Genomic DNA, 20,475 nt, shown 5'->3' with positions numbered 1-20,475 from the left:
GCGTCTGACACCATCCGCTGCGCTCAGGCTTGCCAGCCAGGTCGTCGCAAGTACTCATTGAGTATTCACGCGCACGATTCACCTTCCTTCGTATGTCATTCGCTTCGAAGGGCTCATGCGTGTTGGCTCAGCGCATCCTCGGCGCCTGGGACCCCAGTGGCGCGCAGATACTAGAACCGATCCTCTGCCAATAAAGCGACTGTGTCCCGGGCTTCGCGACCGCCGGAGCGTGTGGCTTGTGTTCTCAAGCCTGTGCCAACGCGTGTCCTAGTTTTGTTGGCGCTGTCCCTCGTCCATGAGCGCTTGAGCAACAGGACTACTCGGTCCAGATAAAGCATCCCTTTACTGGCATGCTTACTGGTATGTGCAAGTCCGTCAAAACTCCGTGACCGCAGTCAGGTCTTCCATGTCCCGTGTTCTACTATGTGCACGCTTTATACGGATGCATGGTGTTACAATAACCATATTCGCAGAGAAGGCAGTGTGGCACGAACACCGAGCGCTGTGTAACTGAATAGTTCGAGGTCAGAAGTTCTAGTTAACCTTATATGCCCCCAATGACAGGGCGGCTCATAACACGCGGCAAGCCTGTGCGTTCCCTCGACTAGGGTCCGGTCTCGTACCAATATAAAGACGCTGTCTCTCGCGCTCGTGTCCGCAGGTAGTCCGCCGCTTCCGCTGCTGTCGTTCTGCGCCTGCTCTGCGCTTTCCACCCGGCTGCTACCGCTGCTGGCGATCCACGACGCTCAGAACTTACCATCCATCCTCACGTTTACCGTTGTTGCCTCGCCCGACTCGCGGCTGCCAAGTTCACGGTTTTCACGGGTGAGATCTCGGCGGAGTGGTGTCTGCACGACATAACCTGATACTTCCGCGCTCTATACAGGGTGCCAATTGTCAAATCAGATATCGCTCGAAGTTCTGCAAAGATAACATAGTCAGGCAAGGTATGTTTCTGACGTACCAGCGATTCATTGAAGAATAATGACCCGATGGCGAGATTACCAGATGGCGGACGCAGTCGACTCTGAAGAAAGGCCACCGGAAGGTCATGTTCCGTGGGTGCCAATTGACTACAGAGCACCCACCTACTCGAGGTATGCCTTCCGTTTGCTCTGGCGTCCGTTGCTCGAATGACATATTGACTTGCTTCGTCGACGCAGTGATACCTATCCGCGATTTCCGCAGGAGCTGATCGACTACATATGCGAGCTCCTCCGGTTGGATCCTTTCACACTGACCAGGTGCCGCCTTGTTTGCCACGCTTGGTATCATGCTGCACTGCGCGTGTCCTGGTACTCCAGCCTCAGGTTGCAGACCCGAGAAGCCTTGGATGACTGCGCATACATGCTCATGTTGAAAAACAATCGATCATACGGCAAAAATTTTCGTTCCTTGCTGATTCGAGACGACCCTCGAAAGCCACTCGCCCACATCTGGCCAATGCGCATTCCCGGGTATTTCCTACCGCGATTGGAGCAGCTGGAACTAATCAACTTCGACTGGACAGCAACCAGACCACATGATCTTTTCTTCCACTTCCTTTCCTATTACACCAGCATCAAAACTCTGGCAATCACACGGTGCCAGTTTCGCAGTATAGCAGACCTCCGTAGGATCTCCACCGCACACCCGAGCCTCGAAAACCTGTTTCTCGCGGAGATCACACTGCAGCACCAACTCGTGCCAGGTTTGGTGTCGCGCTATGTTCCCAATTTGTCTCGCAACAAGCTCAAGAAAATGATTATTGGGAGTGTCAGCCTTGCCATTTCTCATGGCTTTGCGCCGGCGAGGGACGCTCACATCCCATCTGTATACCATCAATTCCTATGGGATGTATGTGTCACGTACTCCTACGTGACAGAGCTACAGTTGGACCTGTGCTACTACTCTTCGCTCTCGAGTCTTCATCGCTTTCTACACCATTTCCCACATCTGTCTCGCTTGTTGCTACAGTTGCTACACGATTCAGAGCTCGGCTCCCATGTCGAGCCTGCATCAGCAGCAGACCTGGCCCTATACACAGCACATGCACTCAACCCCCCTCTGTCGGATTTGCGATTCGAACATATGCCTGTGTCGTTGGCGCTACAGATTCTACTGGTATTATCCCCGCAAGCTTGTAGCAGACTGGAAGCCCTGCGGTTTTCCTTTCAGTGCTTCCAGCCGCATGATCGACAATGTGCAGAGTTTGTACTACGTGTTACAGAGGTTCTACGTCTCGCCGGAGCTGGGCTGAAGACGTTTGAGTGGGAACATAATCCCATTGATGGTAAATGTCTTAGTTGCTTGTCATTGCGATTGCCTTTACTCATGGAAACTATAGGATACTCGATCCACGATGACGTACCACGACTTACAGCAAACACATCACTGACACGCCTGGAGATCACTCTCGACCGTGTCGATCCATCACCCGCGAGCATCCAGAGGGCCTTGGATACCTTGTTATCTGACATACGAAGCCCGCATCTGGAGCGACTCACGATCTACATCTACCTGACTCGGACCCGCTACGACACGTCTGAAGATAGGGACGAGACCTCAGTCAGCGAGGCAGACCCTCCCGACTCCACCTCCACTTTCCATGCTATACTCTCTCGTAGCGTCTTTGACCAACTTCCAGCAGTTTCTGGGGCCTGGTACTCCGAGTCGGGTGCCGGTGTATTCATTGTAATCAGATGGATCGACTCACTGGAGGAGTCTGAGCCTCAGAAGGAAGCTCGAACCACCGCAATGTCTGCGATCAAGTCAAACATGATCACTCTGTTCGCGCCGTGGCTGGATCGCGGAGTCGTACAGCTCGAATTTACTCACGATCCCGACGATGAATGGGCTGTCACTCGTAATTCCTCATCAGTACTCCGTGTCCTTGGTGAGTGCCACAACTCCATTGTCCGTAAGGGCGTAGCCGCGATCTGTTCAGTATGCTCATCCGCTCGATTAGGGCCGCATGCCAGCATCGTGGAGATACATGACTCGGAGGACGGTGTACGCGAAGGAGACGCGAGCAATGCGAGTGGAGATACGGAGGTAGAAAACCTTGAAGGAGAAGAAGAAAAGTTACCTCTAGCAACGAGAAGGGGGTGAATTTGTAGAACTGACTGCGGATCATAACATCGTACGTCCTCTCAATCTCTGATATATCTGACGGCACTTTACTCATATATCGCTCAGATCGAAGGCCGAACTCGACGAGCCTGCCAGACTGCCAGAGACACCGCGTCTTGATAGTGCACCACATCTGGAGCGGCAATCCATCCGACTCGCTGTGTCGCACTTACACAATTGATTCGCGGGAGTACGTGTCATAGACGGATACGACGTACGGAGGGGAGGAAAGGGAAGTTTGCAAGAATCTGTGTACTGTTGTAGTGACGTTTGAACCCCCAATAAGTTATTATCTATTGGATGCGCTGCATTCGTAGTGCGCAGCGGCGTGTACTTAGGATTTGTCGCCCAATAGCTACTTTCAGGGAGCTGAGCCCTTTCATCCTATGTTCTAATCGGTCTAGTCGTCCTAACGAGGGACACGAAGACCCGTGAGCTAGAGATGAATGGGATGGACCTAAGCGGCGTGATTCTCGCGACTGCGACGCAATGCGAGAACCCTCCAGGTGCTGCGACGCGCATCGCTGCTTATGTCGAGAGACACGAACAACGTAGCGCGCGGGGCTATAATACAGTCGAGATCTTGTACTTCATGCGCGTCGCGTCTCTTCGAGCTGAGAGTTACCTGAAAACCGACGCCCTTTAGAGGCATCGAGACCTGAAGCTTTGAAGGCCCGAGCATGCGCAAAGGCCAGTTGTATCATAAAGGACCGCAGACCTTGCATACGATCCGACGACATCAAGACATCAGCCAAGCCTCGAGTCTGCGAGGCAAGGAGGCGAGCATGGGGCATCACAATTAATAACATTGATGGTTAGACGAGGAACGCAAACCACTGGTACGCACACGGTAGACCAAAAGACTTCAATAAGGACACGAGTCCGCGGTCTACTAGTAGATACACGTCCGATAGCGAGGGCCAAGCTCTATGCTGGGCGACAAGAGCCGCGGAATGGCGGCCCACGGCGGGGACATCGCTCGCAAGTGACGGATCCCTAGCGATGGGTGAACGTTGCTGGTCGACGAACCGCGCGTCCCCTCCACGGGACTGGTGCATGGGTCGGATGATGGCCGTAGTAGAGGGAGGGGCAAACAGGGATCGCGATACGTCCACTGCTCAGCCAGGAGAGATTCCCGCCAGGCGTCGCGTCCGCGGCGAGACTCGGGGGGCAGAGACTGGCCGTAAATGCATAGCGACACGTCCGGGTGCCGTACGAGTCCGGTATGTGCGTGAGAGGGGTAGGGGGTAAGGTCCACGTTTCAGCGTCGCGATCGGTACAGCCAGGTGAGAGCGAAGAGATTCCTTGCCCGTTTGTCTTCGTGCTGATGGTTAGAATGATGGATGGACGTTCGAACCGCGAAGGACCCCGACGTGCTACACCCAACGAGGACAGCAAACGGACGTCCTTGTCCGTACGATCCAGGGACGTACTAAGGTCGCCCAGAGATGGTGTAGCGGCACGCAAGACGTGCCAGAGACGTGAAGCCCGCGACGTGCGGCCTGCCGAGGCTCCGAGGATGCAGCGCGGAGGCTTCCGACCGCACGCACCTCCTACTGCGGGAGAGCCGCAGGCCGCTGACGCTCTGGGCGTGTTCGTGGATTGTGAGACGCGTGAGATGCATGGATGCAATGCTTGACGGTGGAAGGGTCGAATAGATGACGGGACCGTGAGGTCTGGGAAAGCGACGGAAGCACGGTAGGCTCGTCACCCGGAACGGGGGAGTGGCGGGAGCGAGAAGACGAGCACTCGCCCATCAGCCGGAAGTACCTAGCATAGTCTTCGAAGGGGCGTAGCTGATCCCGAGAACACGCAGTCATGTTGCGTGCACAATACGGGAAACCTTTGAGTGTGAGTTTGACTGGATGGAGAAGGGGCGTGTGTACGTTTCACCTAGCAACTGTGTACGTCGGGATTACGCCTCCAGTGGCCGGGGATGACGGACGCCCTCGCACCTTCTGATGTTGTGGCGGTGGGTGCGATGTCAGCCTTGCGACGCATGCTAGGCTTGCTCGCAGTAAGAATTTGACGAGCATGTCTTTACCTCATCAGGATCGAAGGGAGGCGCAGCAGAACGAACGAGACTCACGGGAACGCCCCTAGTTGCCCTCCATCCAGCGCAAGTGGGCTCCCAAATACAGTTTGCGACTATGTTCAATCACTGTTACGGGATCGCAGGTCGTATGAGCAGCGTGGAGAGGATAGGATAGGCGGGAGTCGAGCACACGCAATTCGACAGCGGCCAGCACCGGAACGGAGGACGGGGTCCGAGGTGCAACGACTGGAAGGCGTGTGTAAGAGTCTGCACACTGTATAAGTACATAGGGAAGAACTGACCATGGAGCTTTTCGGCCCTTGCATGTTGGTCAGATCTTCAGACTGCAGGGTATGACCGACCGAGTCAGGGGAACGGGAATGGTGAAAGGGCGGGAATGCATGTAATGAGAAGTGGCCGATGTCATCGTCGGCGCCGCGGGCGGGTGGCGGGCCAGTGAGCAAGAGATTACAAGCACAGGCTAGATCTGTTTGGGAGCGGACGCGAGCGAGGAGGAGGAGGCGGCGGTGACCCTCGTCGCGCCGCCGCCACAGGCGCGCTAAGCGCTTCTGTAATGTCCTCCCAGTGTCCCACGCATACTCTGCCCTCCTCCGAGCTCGTAGGCTGCCACTATGTGAGCATACGCATGTAAGGCCGACAAGGTTGGTGCTGACTCTGGTGTGTCCAAATCCGTACGTTCCGCATACACTCTGACTATCACTCTTCCTCTTGCTAGATGTCACCGTGACGACAACGACGCCTCCCTCCGCCGCTGGCCGCGAATTGCTGGACTGCCTCCTCCCCAGCCGGCCTGTCGAGTGTACATGTCCTTTGCTCTCCGGCTGCTACCCTACTTCGTCGCAGGCTCAGCTACGCAGTGCACTCCTTTTGGGACGATGTACAGTACCGACACTGGCTGTGAAATGTTCGAACCCTGCTGTCCGTACCCTGTTACACTCGTGTTTCTCAGTCAAGGCTTACCGGTCAGATGAATCACGTACAATCTCTGCCTGAGCTGAGAGCGCGGTACGAGCTGCAGGCTCGTACCCGCTGGACAGAAGCTGAAGGAGGATTGCGGGAACAGGGTACGTGTCCTATCAGATATACCGGAGGTAAGTTGTTCATTGATGAGTTAATTCAGCTTACTCAGTTCGCTCGTAAAAGAAAATGGTTCGGTCTTTGCAGGGATAACACTCGTTCGTCGCCGCTCTTCTCACTGTTAGGTCCTCCGGTCCACGCAAGGGGCATGGAAACGACGTTGGCACTGGCAGTGGTACGTCCGCCTGTCCCAAGATCCGCACGCAACCTCCTAACGCTCGTTGCATTTCAAGCAAGTAGCGCGCTCTCACTCACTCGTCGGCCATCCGTATATATTAGCCTTTCAAACTCGGTACAAGCGCAGTACGAACCTGCGGCTCGCCAATGCTGAGAAGACGGACGGACATGAGTACGATCTACCGGCGACGCAACGTGCGTATTGCGCTGGCTCTTCTGGAGTAGGGCTGTACTCTACAGATGCACCACGAACAGGACATCATCTCCCGCGCGACTGCGGGATCGCACCCTCGAGGTCTGTTGTCGCCAGCTGATCAGGACGCAAGCGTGTCGGCGTACTCTCGAACGGATGCCATCTAGTGGAGGACCGCACTTCCCATACATCGCTCGTGCTCCGATCAGAAGTACCACTGTCCTACGTCATCAGCTGACCATCCCTCGTGCAGAGCGGGTGAGGTCGTAACGGTTTATGGTCTACGCAGCCTGGTGAGTTTTGTGGCACCGTCTTACAGATCATCTCTCACTCGGAGGCGGTGTTCAGGATGCCTACTAAGACTGGACGGTTTGGATGCTCGATTGGTGCTGTTCGGCGACATCGCCGACGAAGGGCGTAGAAAACCAATGCACTGAACACAACGAAACCCTTCGTGTGCGATGAACCGCCAGCTGAGGCTCAACGTTCAACGTCAACGATGATGGTATCTCTGCACACGTTCAATCCACTTGGATCAGGCGTTGACCGACAACGAGTGAGATGCGCGCGATAGCGAGGATTCGTCATACTTCCATAACAGCGAAGATGATACGTAGACGGACGGAACTCGACGCTCGCTCGAGGATGACACCGGATGCATAGGTTTGTGCCACTTTGTTCCACCACATGGCACGGGTATACACTTACGAATGACAACTCCCGCTCACCGGACAGCCTGGCGTGCCCATGGTTGTTTCGACCACTGAGCGTCGTGGCGGATATCCGACCGAACGTGCTCCTGGGCTGGAGATGCGGGCATTTGTCTATAGCGCTGCCAATCCACGTCCCGAGTCCACGCACTCGACACGCGGGTAATTCAAGTGTTCGTCCGTCTGCTCCGGCTCGCAAATGTTCTCCGACCACCGGTCGTCGTGGCGAGTATCCGAAAGAGCGAGCTCCCGGACCGTAGAGGTGGGAGCGTCCACGCATATAGTCCTACCAGCCGCGCTCGAGGTCATGTACTCGGACTACGTCGGCATGCACAGGTGCAGTCCAACTGTGCACGGCTCACGCAGAGGTCGCCGTGCCCCGTGGATTTCCCCGTGCGTAGTTCTAGATCTGTTCGTGGGATCTATCATAAGTACATGGGTGCGCAGGTCAGACTACCGCTCTGGTAGGTAGCACTGCTCAGCTTTACGTCACGGTTCGGGTCTGATGTGGCTTGCGTTCTCAAGGTCCACACGCGTGCTTGATTGGCAGTGTCCCGAATACGAGAACTACGATACAGCCATTGAGTAAATCATAGGGATGGGCTAGTCGATTAGCTCCCCCTTTCTCGCGCATGGTATGTGCATGTCCGCCTGAACTCCGTTTCGACGCAGGCGTTCATAACCCCCAGCGGCGAGCGGGAGCAGTTTGCGCCAGCGACATGATGCATAGAATTCGGTTGAACGTGCGGAGAAGACAACCTATCTATGGATCTAGCCGTGTCTACCATCTGCGTGCCTCGGACGTACCAGTCGCCGGGCGGGGTTATTCTGGGAAATGAAAACAAAGGTATGGTCTTGGCCTCAGCCAATCAAGGGCGCTCAGATGGCGCACTGAAATGTCTCGAGTCAGTTGAGACCGTCCGTTCTAATTAGAAGGTCGGATGGGACGCTGTGGGGCAATAAGCAAGATGCGGTTATTGAACCTCGCACTTCATTGCGATCGTTGACCGTTTTTCCACCCGCATCACGCTCGGCGCCAGGCCTCGTGCACAATTGGCTATAGAAGGAACCCTGCATCGATAGGAGGCAATAGTACACAGCCCGGTCTTCCATGCACTGGCTTGTACCACACGCGCGCTTCCTGTCGACGCAAAGTTCGACGATATCCGTCTTCTAGAAGAGAATGCGGCCCAGCGGCTCAGGTGAGTCTGTGCATCGCCTCGGGTCGGCCTCATACTAATATGACAACACTCTCTATCTCAGGCTCGAGTCCGCAGGCCATCTGTCGTCTCCCACATTCTGCGGCTGGTCTACGTTACGCGTATCAACGCCTACCGCTGATTTCGATCTGCGAGGCTCCGAACCTCCCATATATCCTCTGTTACCACCCTGAGCGAGTGCGTCCAATACTGCCAAGAAGCTCAAATTTACGACTGTCTTAGGCAAGGTTTCAAGGCAATACCGTCTGTACGACATCATCTGAAACTTCTACACTCTGTATAGGGCATACATCGACCTGCCATTCGGATATTACTCTGAATTCTGCAAATATAAAGTAGTCGTGCAAGGTAGTTCTTCAACAGCATATATAAGCGATTCACGGAACGACCCGATGATATGATTACCAGATGACGGATGTGGTCGACAGTGAAGACAGGCCGCTGAACGACCATCATCCCCTCTTGGAATATTGCTTCAGACCACCCACGTACTCAAGGTATGCCTTCCAATTACCATGGAGCCCGTTGCTCGTTTAACATATCAACGTTCTGCGTCGACGCAGTGATACCTATCCGCCATTTCCACAGGAACTGATCGATCGTATCTGCGAGTTCCTTGTGTACGAGCCTTTCGCACTGACGAGGTGCAGCCTCGTTTGCCACGCTTGGTACCACGCCGCACGGCGCGTCTCCCGGCACAATTCCCTCCAATTGCGGACCCGAGAAGCCTTGAACGATACAGCACGCATGCTTATGTCAGAAAGCATCCGATCATATGGCAAGCGTTTTATTTACCTGAACATCTGGGAGGACCCTCAAAAGCCATTCACACACATCTGGCCCATGCTCATCCCCGCGAGTCTTCTATCACTTGTGGAGGTGGGTCTATGCAACTGCGATTGGGTGATTACCAGACCACATGTTTTATTCTTCGACTTCCTCTCCGCCTATACCAGCGTCACAAGCCTGAACATCAGGCAGTGCCGCTTTCGTAGTATAGCGGAACTCCACAGGATTTCCAAAGCACTACCGAGTCTCGAAGATCTGTTTCTCATGGACGTCACACTACAGCACCCACTCGTTCCAGTTTCGGCGTCCCGCTACGGTCCCTCGTCGCGCAACAAGCTCAAGAAAGTCGCACTTCGGACTGATTGCTCAACCTCCGAGTTGGGCGCTCACCATCAATTCTTGTTGATTGTATGTGCCATGTACTCATACGTAACAGAGCTAAGTTTAGACCTGGGCTCCTACTCTTCATTTTCACATCTTCATCAGTTCTTATGCCGTTTCCCCCATTTGTCCAACTTGTCACTACAGAATCCATTTCGCTCACATGTCGAGCCTGCATCAGCGGCAGACGTGGCCCTGTACACAGCACATGCACCCAATTCCTCACTGTCAGAATTCGAGCTCTCATTCGTACACGCGTCGTGGCAGTTACAGCTTCTGAATTTGATGTTAACCCCGCAAGCATGTAGCCAACTGGAAGGCCTGCAGCTCTACTCTACACACAGGGATGGCCCATGTACAGAGCTTGTACCACGTGTTACAGAGATCCTGCACCTCGCCGGAGCTGGGCTCAAGAAGTTTCAGTGGAGATGTGATCTTGCTCATGGTGAGTGTCCTAGTTCGAGTTGCTTGTCATTGTGCTTGTCGTTGCTCATTGAAACTATCGTAGACTTGATTCACGATGTCGTACCGCGGATTACAGCAAATACATCACTGACAAACCTGGTTATCTATTTCGACTCGGTCGATCCATCACTCCCGAGGATTCAAGGGTACCTGGGTGCCTTGCTATCTGACATCCAAAGTCCGCATCTGGAGCGACTCGAAATTTGGATTATGATGTCTGACTCCGAGACATCTGAAGATGGCGATGAGGCCTCGGTCAGCGAGACATACCCTCCCGGCTCCACCTCCACTTTCCACACTATCCTCTCTCGCAGTGTCTTTGACCGTCTTCCAGCACTCCGAGCCTCCCAACAGTTGTACGAGGCCGCTGTACTCGTTGTATTGGTTGGGATGAATGCTCAAACCGCCACGATGTCTGCGATCAAGCCACACATAACCACTCTGTTCGCCCCGTGGCTGGATCGCAGAGTTTTATGGCTCGACTTCCAGCTGTTCTGAACACGATAGGCCTCACAGTCAAAAAATCGCACTCAGGCGGAGTGTGTCGGTCTCGCCGTTCCCATCAAGATCGGACCATGACCGCCACTGTCGAGGGCGAACCAGACTACGGCGGGTGGCTGAGGTCGAACGGCATACGGTGTGGATCACTTGAAGGAAAGATCCGATGCCCTCCGCCTGTGTATGCATTTTTGGCGAGGGGCCCATCCCCAATCCTGTTGGTGAACAGTCCGTCCCTCGTAATCTCTTATCATCAGTACTCTCAGGCCTTGGTGAGTGTCACGACTTCGTCGTCCATAAGTCGGACGCAGTCGCAACCTACTCAATATGCTCATCTACTCGACTAGGGACGCCTGCCAGCATCACAGAGATCCAGAACTCGGATATCGATGAACGCGAAGGCCGCGCGTGCGATGCCCGTGGAGATACGGAGACAGAAGAGGTGATTCTGCCTGCAGCATAGACAGGGCACTTGGATTTGTCGGCATGACCGCAGCTCACAGTGCAGCGGTGCGTCTTCTCAATCCCTGATATAACAGACAGTTCTCTACATACACGACTGAAGGACACAACTCGGAGAAACATGAATGCGAGGGAGGCGCGCGCCGTGATGCCCATGTAACGATGGAGCAGAAGAGGCGAGGCTGTCTGCGGCATAGACAACGCGCTTGCTTGTATTTGCAGGCCTCATGACCGCAGACCATCGTGTCTTGCGTCTCCTCAATCCCTGGCGCTATCAGACGGTGCTGGACTCATCGCCGTTCAGATTCATAACTCGATACGCCTCGCCGTAGGCTTGGAACTTACGCGGACAACTTGTCACGGACAACGAAACACTAGGAATGACGGAGGACGTATGTGCAGGTTTCGGGGTGACGGACACGACATGCGGGGAGAGGGACGCGAGGTTTGCAAGGACAATTATGGATGCGGAGGATTCGCCGTGTGCTGCTGTACGAATGATCATATATATTAGGTGCACTTCACTCGTATGAGGCCGCCTCGCGGAGGCGGAGGATCTATCGGCCAATCACCACTATCAGGCTTGTGCGACGGAGGTCAGACTGTTGAGTCGACCGTTCTCTTTGTCGTTCTTCGCGATCTTTTCTGAGAACCAGGAATTGAAGGATGAGACGATCTGACCCGAAGATGAGCTCGAGCAGAATGTTGCGCTTGCGACGCACGAACGACAGGAGCTCTCTGGTTGCAAGAGGTAGCGAGTTATCCTCAGGCTCGAGTTACCTCAGTAGCATGCTTGAATCGTACGTACGCGATGCATCGCACGCCGGAGGGGGTACATCGGTGTCTTGGGGTAAGCCCGTCCGTGCGGGAGCTCAGAGTACGTTCAGGTCGACCGGCATCGTTGTACGTCTGCAAATGGCATCAAGCATGGCGTGGACGTCGCGTATGTGAAGCTTGAAGACCAATGTTTCTTTCTATAATCCGACAGGATCTAGACTAATATTAGGCGTAGGCATCTGCAAGGTAACATTACAGCCATGGAACACCACCGCCGATGATATGACGAGGATCGCGAAAGGTTGGTACGAACACGGTAGAGCGGGAGAGTGGCAACATGCAAATAAGTCCACGGCTAAGTTTACAGTCCGTCCGATTACAGAGACCTATACTGCGTGAAGATATCGGGATGGAGAAATCGGGGATGTCCTTCGTAAGTCGTGGCTCCCCAATGGTTGGGATCGTCGCTGATAGCGGTGTTGGTGCTCAGCAGCAGCAAGGAATGATGAAGCACGTTCCTCCACCCTGAGGAATATTTCAGTCAGTATACGAATGTTATGACAAGACCGCGTAAGGGGGAGACGTACCGGAAGCGGGATACATCCACCCCTCAGTCTCTCGGGTTTCTCTCCGCCCTTCGGAGAGGCAGTAGTGCTCATCGTCGGTGCCGGTGCCGGCTGTGTGCTGACTACTTCGCTAGACGTGCGCGCGGCGTGCGCGAGGGGCACATGTGCGGCAGGAGGATAGGCAACCGAGTCTCCGGGTGCGGACATGATTGCAATATAAGTTGAGCGTTGGCTACGAGCTGATAGTGGTTTGCGCGGATGGAGAGGGCAGATGTAAGCGAGGTGCAGAAGGCAACTTAGGGGTGTGCAACTTTATATACTCAGGGGACCATGAGGCCGTCAGTGCTGCGGGGAGTGGAGGGAGTCGGCGAGGAGACGTCAGTGGCGCCTGACAGCCTCAGTAAGTAGTGGCTTCAATATTCCTGTAGCGACCCATAGTGCGACCTACTAATGTTAGATAAGCGGAGTCCGAGCACTGCTTACTCTACTTGAAAGCCATCGTAATCAAATTGTAATGACCGTTAGAGAGCGTCTCATCAATACTGCACTGCTATCTCGCTGCTCTCGGAGACTTCGCGCTCGCTGCACTTGCTCGCTCCTTGGAATCTCTGTCGGGTGTGCTCACAAGAGGCGCGTACTGATCATTCGCTCCCTTGGATAACACTGGTCTACGCGGCGCTGTTCCTTCCTTGCGCGAACTATGGCCTCCCTGATTGCCATTCTCGACCTCAAGGGCAAGCCTCTCATCCAGCGATCATACAGGGACGACGTGCCCTCCGCATATATCGAGCGTTTTCTGCCCATCGTACTGGATTTGGAGGAGGAGGGCGCCCAGGTCACACCATGCTTCACAAGGGAGGGCGTGAACTACCTCCACATCAGACATAGCAACCTCTATCGTACGTCCGACGCGTTGCTCACCTATTGTCAGTCGTCGACCATTCATGTTGATTGACGGGTAGTGCTCGCGCTGAGCAAACGGAACAGCAATGCAGCGGAGATCATCCTCTTCCTCCACCGGCTCGTCTCGGTGCTCATCGAATACTTCAAGGAGCTCGAGGAGGAGAGTATCCGCGACAACTTCGTCATCATATACGAGCTGCTCGACGAGATGATGGACTTTGGTTACCCGCAGACGACGGAGAGTAAGATCTTACAAGAGTGCGTCCTCCTTTCTCTACTTCCCGGGTTCGGTACGAGCTACGGCCCTCGGTGAAGGCCAGGACCGCCCCCCGCCAGAAACTGGCGTTCATGTCTGGACAACGTTATCGCCATACACACCACCTCAATGGTTAGACGTTCCCTGGGGCCTCTCACGATGAGCGCCGCTCCCAGGGCAGCACGGAGGTTCTTGGCGTCTGGTCTTGCATGGACATTTGGGGTGGTCCTTTACCTTGAGCGACCGCGCTGTGTCCCACTATACCCTCAGGGTCGCAGCAGCGGGGCCATCGACATATCTCGGCTGCGACAACCAAAATTTGCTTGGATTCCATCCAGGTTTCCTCACGTATACTCGAGGGTTTACAAGCTCGTACCTTGGGTGTGCATGTCCCCGGTTCGTGACTCACATGCCGTGCTAGATACATCACCCAAGAATCATACAAACTCGAAGTCCAAGTACGCCCACCGATCGCAGTCACAAACGCCGTCTCGTGGCGTTCGGAGGGCATCCGGTACCGGAAGAACGAGGTCTTCCTGGACGTCATCGAGAGTGTCAACCTGCTTGTGCGTCCTCGCCAGCCATGCTTCTGCGTTCAGCCTCTGACGACTACTCCGTGGCCATGCAGGTCAACGCGACAGGAAACGTCGTGCGCTCGGAGATTCTGGGCGCGGTCAAGATGAAGTGTTATCTGTCTGGGATGCCGGAGCTCAGGCTTGGGCTCAACGACAAGGTCATGTTCGAGACGACGGGCCGAAGTGAGTACTTCAGCTTTGACCTATGCATCTGGGCGGAGGACATTGGCGGAGCAGTAGACGCAATGATGACGGGGGAGATGGTGTGTCTAATCCTCTCCGTTGAGCAAGGCCCCATACCGCTCGGATCACGTACACACCGCGCCCCGTCACACTCTGCACCTCAACCGTGAATAGTGCGCATGTGCTGATACGCTTTGCAGCCGCGCGGGGAAAGGCAATCGAGATGGAAGACGTCAAGTTCCACCAATGCGTGCGATTATCACGGTTCGAGAATGATCGGACAGTGAGTGGCGGTCTCAAATTTAGGAGAGCGTGTTCTGCGTTGTAGCCGACGCAGGCCATGCTCCCCATACGCAACTGACCACGCTGAACCGTGCGCCCTGCAGATATCCTTCATCCCACCCGACGGCGAGTTCGAGCTGATGAGTTACCGGCTAAGCACGCCAGTTAAGCCGCTTGTTTGGGTTGAGGCCGCCGTACGCCCGTTGTCTCCCGTGTCGCATGGGCCGTTTGCTGACCCAGGATTGCGCAGGTCGAGCACCATAAGGGCTCCCGCGTAGAGTACATGGTGAAGGTAAAGGCGCAGTTCAAGCGGCGGAGCACGGCGAACAACGTTGAGATCTACGTGCCGGTGCCGGACGACGCAGATACGCCGAAGTTCAGGGTGAGTAGGCTTGTGTCTTTTCTGGGCTATGTGAGGGAGGGAGACGAGCGGCAGTGGACTGCGCATAATCCGGTATACTGACGTGTGACCACAGGCAAGCACAGGCTCTGTACAGTACGCCCCTGACAAGAGCGCGTTCGTGTGGAAGATCAAGCAACTCGGCGGCGGGCGCGAGTTCCTCATGCGAGCACACTTCGGCCTACCGAGCGTACGTGGAGGTGTGTCTTGTCTCTCATCTCTTAACGCTACTCGCTCCTCGCTGCATGTGTCTTACTCATCTTCAAGCAGAGCACGACTCGATGGACAAGCGCGCCCCGATCACGGTCAAGTTCGAGATCCCGTACTTCACCGTGTCTGGTATACAGGTGCGCTATCTCAAGATCGTCGAGAAGAGCGGATACCAGGCACTGCCGTGGGTGCGGTACATAACGCAAAATGGAGATGATTATAGGTGCGTGCCTCAGACTTTGGCCCTCACTCGAGTGGTCGACCGAGTGGATGGATGTCTGACGACTTCGTTGCGGGGACAGTTTACGGACAGCGCTGGAGAAGGGAAGCGCGCCCATCGTGCCGATGTGAGAGCCTTGTTGTCGATGTTGTCATTAGACATGCTGTGTTGTGTGTATCTCTGGAACCCACTTCCTTGGACTCGCTGGCGGGCGGGAGATGGTCGTTACCCAAGGTGCGCAGAGCAGTGCGCCTCGAAGCTGAACCCTTCATTCTGGGCGTTGTCGCGAGCACACTGGCTCTGCAGCCAAGTTCACCGGCTCATACCCGTCTACATAAATTATTCGCCTCTGTCCTGTCTAGCTTCGCTGCTATGCGGACAGCATCGATTCCGTCATGCACCCAAGGAAGTACTGTAAGCGGGTCCACGTCTAGCCATTCGCGCAATCGGGACTACAATGGGTATGCCATCAGCATCGTTGAGACCAAAATCGGAAACTACGCGGCTGTGCATCGGCTAGTCACTCTGTATAAGGGATTGAAATTTCGTCAGGGGTCTTCATCACCACGAGTCTCCTCGCGAACCATGGGGCGAAGAGTTTCGGCATAATGGTCGTTATGACCTCGGAAATGACCCTCATAGCCTCGTCCGGGGCGTAGAACCTGATGTATACGCCTTGCGGTGAGAGATTGGCAAAGACACGACGTGCGAGGATGCTGTGGGTGATCTCGAGAGCAGCGGGGTCGATTTCCGCAGCATTGGGCTCGTCACATGCAGTGGAGGTCGCAGACAATCCAAAGTCTAGCGTGAACCCGAGGACGAGCTTCTCCAGGTACGGGGTCTGGATGCGGGAGAGGACCGTGAGTATAGTGGTGCGAGTCTTGCGCAGCGTCTTGCTGTCATCACTAACACGAGTGTGCAGCTGGAGAGTGCGCAAGCCTATGCTGTACTCCAGAGGAGGCAGGTACTCTGCGAAGGCAACTGCGATGGGACGGTTGTGCGTTAGCCATTTTATGCCGGCGGGGACGAGCAGCAAAATACTCACCATCAGCCTTAGAGACACCGAGTCTCCCGCACCTAAAACGTACAAGCTTTCTCCCCAGCCGCTGCGGAAGGTCTGCAACGGTTGACTGTACGCTTTCCGTAGGTGCATCCCGGAAGCCGATTTCTAGCTCCTCGATGGTGGAGCTGCTACGAGTTGCCACGAGCCACCGGAGGACGGCTTCGATCTGGACGGATGGCAGCCCATCGATCTGGAAAGTTGCAAGCGAGAGCACGAGTGTCTTTGAGTGCCAGTATGCATCTGCGGCGAGAGTTATGCTGGACGCCGGCGGCCACATGTCGTCGTCTGCACTGTTAGTGTTCATGCTACTTTTGTGCACATACTCTAGACGCAGGTGGTTCAAGGAGGAGAATGCAGAGACGACGCGCTGGACTTGGGCCAATGACGGGAAATAAGATAGGTCGATGATGACTAAGGTAACGGAGGTGTACGCTGTGCACAGGCTGAGCAAGGGGGTACAAGAGGGATGAAAACCAATATTGAGCTCTCGGACACGAGCTCGATCGACAGTTCCACGTTCTACGGCGAAAGTCGACTGCTTCACATCGACTCCTTTGAGCGCGTACGCGAGCCTCGGCAAGGAGTTGACGAGCCTGCGCAGGTCGTCTGCACTGCGGAGCATGCAGTGCGAGAGCGTGAGGCAGCGGACAGAAGTGAAGTGTGCCAGGTAGATGAAGAAGTCGGTATGCAGCCTGTGTCTGTCCCAGTCCACGTCCTGCAGGCGAATGATATGTAGCTCTGGGAGGTGTGTCCCGGACAGACACAAAGGAAATGTGTGCGCGAAGGGCTGAGACGGGTCATCTTCGATAGATATATACTTGAGCTTGAGAAGCCTCCGACCTGGCGCGGACATAAGCACGCGGGACATGCGATAGAGTGCCGCCTTCGTGCTGATGGTCGGCGTAGGTGACCATAACAGATGGCGCTTTGCGGCGTGATACCAGGCTCGACAGACGAAGCAGCAGCGCGAGAGCGTGAGTGGGTCATGCCAGAGAAAGCTGGCTATATCCGTGAAGACGTCGGCAGGAAGCTGCGGTGCTTGGTCTCCGGGCGTTGTGTAACGAGGCGGAGAGAAAGAGATTGGCCCGACGAGCATCCGACCGGACATACTATTGCGGCTCGGGCTGTCCGATGATATTAGATGCTCAGGACCATTTGCGAAATAGAAATCACCTACATCTTACGATGGTTGACTGGGGTAAAAGAGCAAATGTACAATGAGTGACCGTATTGAACAAAGAGGATCCTTCCCACACCTCTGGTTCGTGATCAGCCGGGACACTGCCGTTTGGCGGTTACTTGGACACCTGTGTGATCACACATCCTCAATCGTCCGCCTGAGTTATAAGCCAATGCATGACGGTAGTCAGAAATGTGTTTTCGTGGTTGACGTTGACGATGCCAGTGGTACATACTTGGTGTGATTTAGTCGTGGGGCCGGCGATATGGATGGTATAGCGATCGACACATGCACGCAATGCATACAATTTCTCCTCGCGCTCAGCTGTATGCAAGGGCATCTGTACGTACCGTCCTGGCTTGCAGGACCTCCTAAGGCGGATGCACCATTTGAGTTGAACTCGTGGGATGGCGATGGGGAACAAAAGCAAAAACAGGCCCCAACCGGGATTCGAACCCGGGATCCCTTGCACGTGACGCGATTAAGCGCTTAGCAAACCCAAAGCAAGTATCTTACCTCTAGACCATTGGGCCATTTGGTTTGTAACATAATAGGTTATGACGATTCTTCGGGCTCGACACCACGGACTACTAACGGTACGTCGAACAAGTACCTTGCAAGTACTATACGACGAGGTGCAGCATCGCAGCAGGAAGCATGATAGAGCAAGCATACCCTGCAATAGCCAAAACGTAAGATAACCGAGATAATAAGGTTCCAAACTCGACGCAGCAAACGCGCATCGTCGTCACCACCCAAACCATCTACGCAACGCGTGACCCCTCTTCTCCTTCCTACCTTTCAGTAATGGCGCTTCTTCGTTCGCGTCCTCTGATTCGTCCTCGATCTCGGCGCGAACGTGGTGCTCGACGGCGTCCTCCACCGCTGTCTGCAACGGAAGACCGTCCTCTGGGACGCGTGCGACTTCGCTTGGGCCGTCGGACGAGGCGAGGAGAGCGGACGAGGCGTCCAGTGGCTGGCCGAAGTCGTTGATGTTCAGGCGGTGTTGGCGTGCGCGCCACAGGATGCACATAATGAGGAGGGACCCTTGCATCACGCCGGCGACGGCGTAAGGGAGCCATGCTGGGTCGCGCGCGAGTCAGTCAGATTTAGATCGTGGTTAGAGAGTGAACGACGGACTTGTCCAGTTCGTATCGGGCCTATCGAGGATGGTCAGTGACCGCCAGAGATATAATGACCCTCAAGACGCACCGGAGAGCGATACTGAGCACCATGAAGACGGCACCGGGACTCTGGATCAGCATCATGGGGATGCTTAGCGCGCCGACTAGCTTGAGGCGGTAGGTATGGATGAGCTGCGGGGCATACTGAAGCGCGGCGAGCAGCGCGGAGGCGACGCCTAGGAATGTCGCCCACAGCGATATCTGCGGGGAACGTCCTGGAAGATCGGGAGTCTCCGCAGAGAGTAGCAGGAAGGTTACGAAGGTGATGAAGGCGCTGAACGCGGTCGGACGTGAGCGTGTGCACCACGTGTGGGGCAGCGGAGCGCGACGCACATGTGGATGAAGACGACCCAGGAGAGGGTGATGGAGAGACGCCATGCGTCTGTCTTGACGGAGGTCTTGACGTGCTGTGGAGGCCGGTTGTCGTGTAGGTCCACGTCGACCTCGGTGAACTTGAGATGGGGCGGGTAGTAGATCATGTACAACACGAGGCTGGGGCGACGTTCCATCGTCGGTGACGCAGAGGGGCAGGAGATATAACTTACATGACAGTGAAGAAGAACCATTGCAGCATAAGCTGAATTACCCCAGCTACGGACTCGATGCAGCTCCCGAATGTCTAGGAGGCAGACGCCGAGTTCAGCATGCCAGGGGGAGATGGCGGGATAGGGAAACACTCACGACGACCCTACAGCACCTGACTATGCTCCATTGCATGACAATACTGTACGTTGGTCACAATGCAATGAGACTAGGCCATGAAGAGAGCGACTGGGACGCACATGTTCAGCATTCCCGATGCAGACGATGTACTCCCGAGTAGGAGGAACCACGGGCTAAAGCCCTCTGAGGAACCTGCCTTGATTATCCGTAGATGCTGGCGTCGCACATAAGCGTCAATCATAACGACGGGATAGGTAGCTTTTAGCAGACCTGAGGAAGGTAGGAGATGGCGAGCCCGACGCAGAGCAGCGCGGTGAGCACGTTGGCAGCATAGTCGTGGTGCTTGGGCAGATATCAGACAAGTAGGTGCCAATGCATTGAAAGCCTACTGGAGTGCATGATTCAAGCATGTCCGAAAGCGAGAGAGGAGAGCAGACAGGGGCGAGGAGAAGGAGAAGGAGGACCTGAGGAGAGAAGAAGGCCTCAGGCCGTCTCGCGCATATACGCGGTCACGTGTGGGCGCGTTGCTTCCACCGACTGCTTGAAGTTCAACTTGCCGCGATTGCTGCCCAGACTTCGACTACTTATCTGGTGACTAGATTGTTCAATTCTGCATCGAGTATCCACAGGTACGAGTGCTATTATCTTTGGTAATTATTGTGCCACGTCCTTATACTGTCACACCTCAGAGGACCGTACTTACGTCGGGCACAAAGACGGATGCCGCGTCCCCCATGGAGACGGCCTCAAAACCATTCGACAATCCTGAAGCAGACGCGATCATCCGAGCGTCCGGTCGCGTCCGGTCGCGTCGAGTTCCACCTCTACAAATACATTCCCAGAGTGGCCTCTTCGGTCTTGGCCGACAAGTAGA

At 55.1% G+C, this 20,475-nt stretch overlaps 5 protein-coding genes and 1 non-coding gene across 6 annotated transcripts; 3 read left to right on the top strand and 3 right to left on the bottom strand.

Annotated features, from left to right (window-relative positions):
* The first annotated feature begins 599 nt into the window (after nt 1-599).
* On the top strand, nt 600-1,633 carry B0H18DRAFT_619722 (uncharacterized protein). The gene is made up of 5 exons (XM_048038807.1): nt 600-825; nt 887-947; nt 1,009-1,097; nt 1,164-1,457; nt 1,511-1,633. The coding sequence occupies exons 3-5, from the start codon at nt 1,009-1,011 to the stop codon at nt 1,524-1,526; spliced, it is 399 nt and encodes a 132-aa protein (XP_047889879.1). The 5' UTR covers nt 600-825; nt 887-947; the 3' UTR covers nt 1,527-1,633.
* Nucleotides 1,634-9,105: 7,472 nt separating this feature from the next.
* Nucleotides 9,106-10,761, top strand: B0H18DRAFT_1026063 (uncharacterized protein). The gene is made up of 2 exons (XM_048029790.1): nt 9,106-10,159; nt 10,223-10,761. Exons 1-2 carry the CDS (start codon nt 9,292-9,294, stop codon nt 10,675-10,677), a joined length of 1,323 nt encoding a protein of 440 aa, XP_047889878.1. The 5' UTR covers nt 9,106-9,291; the 3' UTR covers nt 10,678-10,761.
* A 2,246-nt stretch (nt 10,762-13,007) lies between these two features.
* Nucleotides 13,008-16,043, top strand: B0H18DRAFT_619285 (clathrin adaptor mu subunit). Its single transcript, XM_048038805.1, has 10 exons — nt 13,008-13,381; nt 13,445-13,643; nt 14,063-14,207; nt 14,270-14,399; nt 14,600-14,682; nt 14,786-14,875; nt 14,932-15,063; nt 15,158-15,281; nt 15,352-15,514; nt 15,594-16,043. Exons 1-10 carry the CDS (start codon nt 13,183-13,185, stop codon nt 15,640-15,642), a joined length of 1,314 nt encoding a protein of 437 aa, XP_047889877.1. The 5' UTR covers nt 13,008-13,182; the 3' UTR covers nt 15,643-16,043.
* On the bottom strand, nt 15,981-17,495 carry B0H18DRAFT_619341 (uncharacterized protein). Its single transcript, XM_048038806.1, has 3 exons — nt 17,415-17,495; nt 16,557-17,361; nt 15,981-16,492 (listed from the first exon to the last, which is right to left on the bottom strand). The coding sequence occupies exons 2-3, from the start codon at nt 17,194-17,196 to the stop codon at nt 16,032-16,034; spliced, it is 1,101 nt and encodes a 366-aa protein (XP_047889876.1). The 5' UTR covers nt 17,197-17,361; nt 17,415-17,495; the 3' UTR covers nt 15,981-16,031.
* Nucleotides 17,496-18,189: 694 nt separating this feature from the next.
* B0H18DRAFT_t126 lies at nt 18,190-18,287 on the bottom strand. The gene has a single exon. It is a non-coding gene; the product is annotated as a tRNA-Pro (tRNA).
* Nucleotides 18,288-18,292: 5 nt separating this feature from the next.
* B0H18DRAFT_1026051 (uncharacterized protein) lies at nt 18,293-20,128 on the bottom strand. Its single transcript, XM_048029789.1, has 9 exons — nt 19,991-20,128; nt 19,872-19,943; nt 19,721-19,815; nt 19,620-19,662; nt 19,484-19,557; nt 19,272-19,430; nt 18,967-19,212; nt 18,895-18,914; nt 18,293-18,837 (listed from the first exon to the last, which is right to left on the bottom strand). The coding sequence occupies exons 1-9, from the start codon at nt 20,009-20,011 to the stop codon at nt 18,503-18,505; spliced, it is 1,065 nt and encodes a 354-aa protein (XP_047889875.1). The 5' UTR covers nt 20,012-20,128; the 3' UTR covers nt 18,293-18,502.
* Between the last annotated feature and the right edge of the window lie 347 nt (nt 20,129-20,475).

This window comes from Fomitopsis serialis (genome assembly GCF_022376445.1).
Source record: "Fomitopsis serialis strain Sig1Antser10 chromosome Unknown B0H18scaffold_73, whole genome shotgun sequence".
In the NCBI taxonomy this organism is placed as follows: Eukaryota; Fungi; Basidiomycota; class Agaricomycetes; order Polyporales; family Fomitopsidaceae; genus Fomitopsis; species Fomitopsis serialis.
Note: the sequence above shows the minus strand (reverse complement) of the source record. Positions and strands in the feature narration are given on the sequence as shown.